General features: G+C 44.1%; 2 protein-coding genes across 2 annotated transcripts; one reads left to right on the top strand and one right to left on the bottom strand.

Moving 5' to 3' along the window:
* Nucleotides 1–842: 842 nt before the first annotated feature.
* On the bottom strand, nt 843–4,771 carry PADG_01868 (pre-mRNA-processing ATP-dependent RNA helicase PRP5; the record flags this gene model as incomplete). Its single annotated transcript, XM_010758802.1, has 5 exons — nt 843–1,117; nt 1,213–3,669; nt 3,746–4,181; nt 4,244–4,573; nt 4,637–4,771. The coding sequence occupies 5 exons, from the start codon at nt 4,769–4,771 to the stop codon at nt 843–845; spliced, it is 3,633 nt and encodes a 1,210-aa protein (XP_010757104.1).
* Nucleotides 4,772–5,345: 574 nt separating this feature from the next.
* PADG_01867 (uncharacterized protein) lies at nt 5,346–6,499 on the top strand (the record flags this gene model as incomplete). Its single annotated transcript, XM_010758801.1, has 3 exons — nt 5,346–5,912; nt 5,985–6,284; nt 6,380–6,499. The coding sequence occupies 3 exons, from the start codon at nt 5,346–5,348 to the stop codon at nt 6,497–6,499; spliced, it is 987 nt and encodes a 328-aa protein (XP_010757103.1).
* Nucleotides 6,500–8,514: the final 2,015 nt, after the last annotated feature.

Raw genomic sequence — 8,514 nt, 5'->3', positions numbered from 1 at the left:
TTTTTTTTTTTTTTCCGCCCCCCCCCCCCCCCCCCCCCCCAAACCAACCTTCGAAAGCTTCTGCATTCCGCTTGTCACGTCAGATGTTTTATGTTGCGTTTCTTCGTCAATAGATTAAATGCAACTGATTAGGTTCAACGTCATCCATCATGTCCGTTGTTTTACTTTAGTTACTTTGTGTGTTCCCGCTCTTCAGTGTATATATGACGATTTCATTCCCCTTCTTTTTTTGATGTTGATACTCTGGCACAACCCTTCCAGGGCGTATTGTGTTTTGGGACTTCTGTTCGTGAAACTTCCTTTTTCTACGTCCCTATTTGAACTGTAACGTTTGGCTAGATGCTGCCTGATACCTTTTTAGTTCTAATTGATAAAACTATGAGCATATTTTACGGGCTTTAATTCTTTTCGGAGCTTTATGATATGTCTTCGGGAGTAAGCGTATAACGCATCTATGGAATAGTCACCCTGTCATTGAGGAGCCACATCACAAGCCGCAATTCGCATAGTTTGATAATGAAGCGCCGTTCGGAATGTTGACTAAGAACAGGAAATAAATTTTTTTGGTCATGAAATTTGGCCTAGAATCTATCATCTCGCTGACACATAATCTATCGTGAAAGTGAAGCTGGATAATTTTTTATATCACAGTCGGTAATGATGTCATTGACCAAAAATAGACAAGAAATGTGCCATCGCTTTTTACAAGTCTTTGTTTCAATAAAGGAAAAGGAACCAGAGCCGCCGAATAGAGTCCCAATGCTAACACCAACAGCCTGAAAAGGCAACGGAACATTAAAAGTAAAGCGTTGGAAAAAGAAAAAAGAAAAGAAAAAAGTTTTCTACACAACATTATACCTGCCGCTGGCCGGAGCTCTAGCTTCACTGTCTGCAGCAGCAATAGTTCCTTCTTTTAAAAGGCGCATGAGTTCCCGCATTGCATTGGTAACAACCAATTCTGTGTCTCCTTCAACAAGAATGTATAGCTTGGGGTTCTCGCCCGGCTGAGGCTCTTTGCCTGCTGGGTAAAAGCTGCCTTTAGTTGTGATTGACGTCCCTGTGGCCTCGAGGATTTTCGCAACATTCGTTCGGTTGGTGACGGCCCATCTTGCTTTCTCTGTAGTGACAGTTTTGTTAGTTAAGCATATTCGAAGGGTGGATGGCAGAAAACTGAAAAACTAAAAATACTAAAGCAAATAGATAGGTACTTACGCGGAAAGTCGTTGATTTCTAGGGTGGCGTGGAACGCTCCAGCATCAGGACCCTTATTGTCGATGGGTACACCGGACCGCATGACGCCAGCCTTGTTCAACCGAGCATGGATATCGGCCACCGCGGAGCCAACTTTGTCGAGAGGATTATTTGAAGAGCACGTAGTAGGCTTTTCGGTTTTGTGAACCGTGATCTTGCCATCCAGATCAATCCCCTTGGGAACGCCTGGTGTTGGTGCCGGAATGGATGCAGCTTGGACGGCAGAGGCCGCCTTGGAAAATATATCTTCTTTCTTATCCTTCTTATCCTCTTTTTCCTCTTCTTCACCTTCTTCACCAGTTTTGTACGTTTTCCGTTCACGGTTTCGAGCTGCATCACGTTCCTGGTCGAGACGCTCTAGTCCCTTCCCACCAAACCCAGAGCCACTTGCCTTCTCTTTTCCTGCTTTGACCTTTTCGATAAACGAATTGACCATTTTTTGTACGGCTTCAGGCACTGGTTGGCCGCTCTGTTTCAATGCTTTGGATATATCTACCGAATATCGTTCCTGGACTTCAGTCAAAAACGTCACTGCAGTTCCAGTGTTGCCCGCCCTCCCAGTTCGGCCAGCCCGGTGAACGTAGTCCTCCAGATGGTTGGGAGCGTCGTAGTTTATGACAAGTTTCAATTGTTTTACATCGAGACCGCGAGCCGCAACTGAGGTCGCAATAAGTATAGGAAATACACCAGCCTTGAAGTCAGCTATTGTGGAGTCCCGATCAACTTGATCTTTACCTCCATGGATAGACATGCACGGGTAACCCTTGTGCATAAGGTCGCGGAGCAGACCATCCGCCGCTTCCTGCCGATCAACGAAGATCAAAGTACGAGCGTCCTCGTTGTTGTCATCTGCGTAAAGGTCACCGAGTAGAGCTAAGAGTCGCACAAATTTAGTATCTTCATTGCGGACTTCTACAATCTGTGTGATTTCTGGCGCAACAACGCTTCTTCCGCCAACGACAATTTCCACTGGTTTGGTTAACGTCTTTCGAGCAAGCGCTTCCATGTTGCGCGGGAAGGTGGCTGAGAACAAAACCGTTTGTCTCTGTGGCCGGACATTTCCCAGGATCTTCATCACCTGCGGCTCAAAGCCCATGTCAAACATTCGATCCGCCTCATCCAACACCACATATGTCACCCTCCGCAAATTCGTTACACGCCCAGCATTTGCAGCGAGAAGATCAATCATTCTTCCAGGCGTGCAGACGATAATTTCCGCCCCCCGTTTTAATTCAGCGATTTGATCCTTGATCGGGGCTCCTCCATATGCACAAACCGCTCGAAGATTCAACGCCTTTAGGAAAGGTTTGCATTCCTTATGAATTTGAGTTGCCAATTCCCGTGTTGGGGTCATTATCAGCCCTATTGGACCTTCCATGTTTTCTAGGGGCCGTTGATCTTTGATATGTCGGAACATGGGGAGCAGAAATGCGATAGTCTTGCCAGACCCGGTTTTGGCCACTCCTATCACATCTCTTCCTGACATGATTGCAGGAATTGCTTGAGATTGAATTGACGTTGGGTTTTCGTAGTTAAGTTTCCGAATGACATCTAGTGTCTGGACTCCCAGTCCACATTGGGACCATTTCTGCACGGGTTTCGGGACATCAACTCCACGTACTTTTATCCCATCAAGCTCCAATCTCAAAGCTGCGACTTCCTCTTCCGTAAGCCCCGCTAAATCAACCGGCTCAGCATAAAATGCTTTACGGAACGGTTCGTAATTCATCTTTTCATGGTTCACCAGCGGTAAATCTTTCTTTTTCCTTGCTTTGCTGGTAATTGCTAGGAAATCATCTGCTTCGGGATCAATAGCGTTCATATCTACATCATCTTCGTCTCCAAATATTGCTTCAGGTTGTTGTTTTGATTTGGAGAATTTCGCCCCGCTGCGGCCATTTTGAGTCGGGTCAGATTCGGTAAGACCAGACATGAATGCATCTAGTGGGTCAGCTTCTTCTTCTTCTTCTTCTTCTTCTTCCTCCACGTCCATCGCGACAGGAGGGGCAGTGTCTCCAGCAGCATCTGGCATGGCAACATCGCCATTGGGACCGTTAGAGGCCGCACCTTCAGGTAGAACATCGAGCTGAACCTGCCGCACAAGGCCTTGGCTTTGCAGTCGTTCCTCTCGCTTTTCTGCGGCTGCTCTTGCGGCGGCAGCATTCTCTTCCTCCGTTCCACCATCGTGGATATCAACATCGTCATCATCTTCATCAGCGCCATCGACTGCCCCGATGGAATTTTGCTCGTTTACATCTTCCAACGGAGTATCGGGAAGCTTTGCCAGTTTCCGCTGTGTTGATTCCTCTTCACCAAAATCCAAAGCTCTCTTAGAAGAAGTTTTGTCTGTTTCTGAGACCGGTTTAACACCTAGGCCAAAGCCACTTATGGTTCCTCTGGCTTTCAGTGATGTTGCTGCTATTAAAAAGAACTTAGCAAGTGAATTTGTAAAAAGAGGACAAGATGGAATAAAATGAAGGGAATGGAGGCTTACAAGGGGTAGCACTTGCAGAAACAGAAGATTCGTTGGCCTTGCTCGCGGCAATCGGATGAGTGAATGGTGCAGAGGACGTAGAGATACTTGGGATGGCTATGTCCTTGCCCAACAGCGACGGTTCTGTAGATGATGCAGCAGCCTTTTTTGCAATTGCCTTAGGATCAAATTTTCCAGCATATGGGGTAGGTGCAGGTTCAGCCGTGGGAGAGATTGTTGCAGCATCGGGAGATGCGACCCTTTGAGGCAATGAGATCTTTTTATCAATCTCATCAAGAATACTCCTCGCTCCACCTGAAGCTGCAAGTTCCTTTTCTTTCCGCTCTCGCTCTGCTGCGACTTTTTCTTTCCAAGCTTGAAACTTCGCTCTCCTTTCAGCCTTTTTTTCCTCGTCGGTTTGTGCAGGAGTAGGCGCTGGCGTAGAGGGTTTCGAGGTCTTAGAAATGGGATAAGCCTCAGCTCAAGAAAGGTAAAAAAGGGGAGAGTGTGGCAACTGACCTCTTGGGATTTGATGCCAGAACCCTTGTTTAAAACTCGTTCTCTGCTATCGTCTCGTTTAGAATCACGCCTGGAATCAGGAGAGTCGCCCCGTCTTCTCCGGGCCCGGTCACGGGAATCATCTCGCCTGCTTCGACGTTCTCTGTCGCGACTTCTCTGACGATAGTCTCTATCGTCGTCTCGATCACGGGATCGATATCCAGTTCTGGAATGGTCTCTTTTAGTGGGGCGATACGAGTCTTCGTCCCGGCAGTCGTCCCGGCGATCATCGCGCGAACGGTCTCGTCTTCGATAAGAATTTCTCTCCCGATCGCGGTCACGATATCGCCTCTGTAGAAAGAAAAACATTAGCTATAGTACAAATGCCGCACATAGTGGTTTATAATAACTTACATCAGGACTTCGTGACCTCCGATGTCCCTTCACCTCATCCCACCGACTTCTATCATTCCGGTCCTCATCCCTGCGGCTTCGTTTGAACGAGTGGGTGCTGCCTACAGGCGATGGTGAGCGAGTATCCCTAGCCATCTCGCAGGCCAAATTGTGAATGAGTAGGTATTACTGCTGGATAACTCCAAAGAATGATGTGGAGTATGTTTTAATAGGGTTAGCTCTGCGCAAGGGAAGCGCACTTAAGTGTCCACCATAATGTTGACGGCGGACAAATGAACGCAATCTAGGTTGATTCTGCCAATACCTCCTAGAAATATATGGCCCTTTAAATCTCTTCACCTTTTGCTCGACTTAGGATGTATGTAGTTGTAAGAGTGAAAGTCTTCTGTCGCCATCGAAATTGGAAGGTTGAGTCTTTTTGGAGCGGAAGGGAGCATCATTTGATATCTTGGCAACGCTATCCCCAAACGGGCTAGTGGTTTCTGAGACGGGGCTTTCCTCTTTTCGTCTGGATCTAAATAAACAAACCTCCTCGTTCATTCCACGACTGCATCATCTCATCAACATCACATCATTGCCGCCATCTCTAAAAGGAGGTAATCCATTGTCAAAAGGCACTGCGCAACCTATCCTGTACAATTATCTTTCTTTTCTGTGAATGCTTGGCTAATACCTCATTGCCCCCCCGAAATATACTACTCCATTTAAAATGACTCTTGTTCTCTCGCGCCGTGGTCGTGTGCTTCTGGCATGTGCGAAGTTGGTTGAAGCAAAACCTGCTAGAGCTCGCGTGCTACTTGGCAATTCTCTGGCATTATGTTCTTCTATCGGCTCTGTTCGAACTCTCTCGGCATCGCGCAATTCCCGATTGTTCCGTCACCCGCTGCCGATTCTCTTAAAGAAAACGTACGCGACAGCGACTGGAACAGCAAAGGCTGACACTGCTGCTTCTAAGGCAGGTTCCAAGCCGGTTAAAAAGAAAGCAGCAACCGCGAAAAATCCTTCCAGGAAAACTGTAAAGAAGTCGACTAAGGCAAAACCCAAAACGAAATCCAAGGTCAAACGTTCCCGCAAGCCGAATAAGCAGTTGACCGAAAAGCAGATGGAAACTTTGCGAAAGAGGAAGGCTAGAGAGATGATCAAAAATTTGAAGGCTGTCGCACTGGTTCCTCCGAAAGGCCTTCCGGAAACACCTATCATGCTCCTTCAAAAACAAATGAAGCAATTTGGGGGCGCTACTGAAGCTTACAAGAATTTAAGTCCAGCTGAACGCGAGGTAGGATGAAATGCCCTGCACCTACCATTGCCAAATTCCTTTTGGTGTGAAGTTACTAATTAGATCATTCAGAGTCTTAATCAAACTGCTCAATTGAACCGCGCTAGTAACAAAACCATGTTTCAAGACTGGGTGAAGAGTCACACACCTCTTCAGATCAAACAGGCCAATATGGCCCGCCAAAGGCTCCGCAAATTGTTCAAAAAGCCGAGGCGCTTCATGAAAATACGTGATGATAGACAGATCAAGCGACCAGTTAATGCATACTTGTTTTTCCTCAAGGAAGCATTCGCAAGTGGAGGCATATTCGACAAAGAATCAATGTCCAAGACTGCGGCCGCATGGCGAGGTATGACAGCGGGTGAAAAGGAGGTTCGTAAGATTTCCTCAATTTCAGATCCTTTTCCTTTTGTTATCCCCGCCCCAACTTGCAGTCAAAACAACCTACTTTTATACAAATCTGACAGGAGCTTCAACAGAAATATCAACAAATGGCACTTGAGAATAAGAACAAATACCTGCAGCAACATAAATCTATTTATGGCATGGAAGCCCCAAGTCAGTCTAAGTCCCCAAGTCCTGCGTAAATGACACCTCTGGAACGAAATCCTGTAATTCTAGCACAGACTAAAACCAAGGTGGATGGCGGGTTACTGTTCTCCTTAAGGTTTTCACTTATTCTCCCTATATTAGTTCTGAATTTGGTCTTCCCCGAGCTCATTTCTACTATTCTCAAGCTGGCATTCGTCCATCTATATACTGAATACGTTCAGCTAGCTAGGCGCACTCCTTTGGTATACATGTCTGTTATTGTCACTGGCGTCTTCTGTCATTACCATTGTTTAACGTTGTTTTCTGTATGGAGAAAGGGGAGATAATTGTTTATGCTATTTGTTAGCCAGATGACATACACTGTTTAAAGCCCCTAAGTCGATACGTGTCGACCTTGGGGGAGCAGCGCTTTAATTAAGCATTGTAAAGTCAATCAGGCCTTCTGAAGCGGATGGAATATGTACCAGCATCAAATTATTGACAAGATTTGTGGCATATGACATGTCCATTTGCCTTTCTTGCATCCCTTCCTGCTCGCTGCAATCGGGAATTGATAAGAGATGAAAGACTCGCAGCTTCAGAGTATGTGATTGATGGATCTTGATGCACAGTTCAGTGTTTCGAACAGGGATCTTAGGGTCTGAGGGTCTTCCGTTTCTTCGCCAAACAATAATAAAAAAAAAATAAAGAAAAATAATCTGACCTCTTTGCAAGGCAGAATAAGTAGCAGAAATTCTTCTCATATTGGCAGAAGTCTTTGTCTTCAATCTGACAGAATGGCAAGCCTGATGGATTGCAACGGTTGCTAACTGGGGAAAAAAGGTCACGTGATGGAAGGGTCTGACACAATCTTCAATCTTCAGGTTGTTAACTACAATCTCATACAAAAATAGATAAGTAATGCGTACAAAGATTCATTTTCTTACACTTGTACCCATGTGAAATCCTAAACAAAATATGAAGAGAGAAATACATGGACAACTGAGCTTCTGGATTCATTGAGAGGTATTTGAAGTCTATGGATGTTTTTCTTTGTTATGAGGTTTAGGTAGTTAACAAATGCTTCATTCAATGGAGGAAGAGTTGCTAATAGCTTGTCATAACTATAGTTAAACTAGTTAACGTACTTCACCGAGCGGCTGATTCTCTTTGAAAATCATCAAATATTCAACATATTCAACAACCAACACACTTAAATATTTAAAATATCAATAAATTAAGACTATCTAATAGTTGAATATTTATTGAGGCAACTGTGTATAGTATGTTCAATAGTCCCACAGCTGCTGCAGCACAGTGGAGCTCACTGGTAACATATAACTTCAATGTGAGTTTCAACCTGCATATCAAGCTACTGAACACACCTATGACCTTCCTGTATAGATAGAATAGTATCCTGACCTAGATTAGCATATCTCCATGTCTTTTTCTTTGTCTTTTGCTCATTCTCTGCTTATAGAATCTTGATTTCTTGATGAAGAAGAAGAAGAAGAAGAAGAAGAAGAAGAAGAAGAAGAAGAAGAAGAAGAAGAATAGAATACTCTTTTGATTCTATATATTCAATAATTGTGATTCATTCACAATTCTTCTGGATAACTATACATGATCTCTCATTGTGCTCAGCTGCAGTAATGACTTTAGAGATTGTATAAAATCTCATTGCAAAGCTAGTCTCATCAAAATTCCAGATATCATCTTCATAAATTTCATGTTTTTAAATAGCTTCATATACCATCTCTAATCATTGTTTTATAATCTTTGAATTCTCCTGCTTTGCCCATTGATAGGATATACAGTGATTATAGTATATATGTAGTTGGGAATAGTGTTGAATGAATTTAAATGTTTAGTTGACTTCAAGAATGATAATAGAATCAAAAGTATATGCTTGAAGTAGAATCTATACTATTTTATATAGAAACTTCAGTCAAATTGAAAAGCCTCACTTATCTACATTCAGTAATTGCTTGAGAAGGATTTCCTCTTCAATTTCTGTCAATTTGTGACCATTTGTATGTATTTCTAAGCATGATTTGATGCCAGCAAGTCA

This window comes from Paracoccidioides brasiliensis, assembly GCF_000150735.1.
Source record: "Paracoccidioides brasiliensis Pb18 unplaced genomic scaffold supercont2.2, whole genome shotgun sequence".
Taxonomy (NCBI): domain Eukaryota; kingdom Fungi; phylum Ascomycota; class Eurotiomycetes; order Onygenales; family Ajellomycetaceae; genus Paracoccidioides; species Paracoccidioides brasiliensis.
This window is presented reverse-complemented; position numbering and strand designations above follow the sequence as displayed.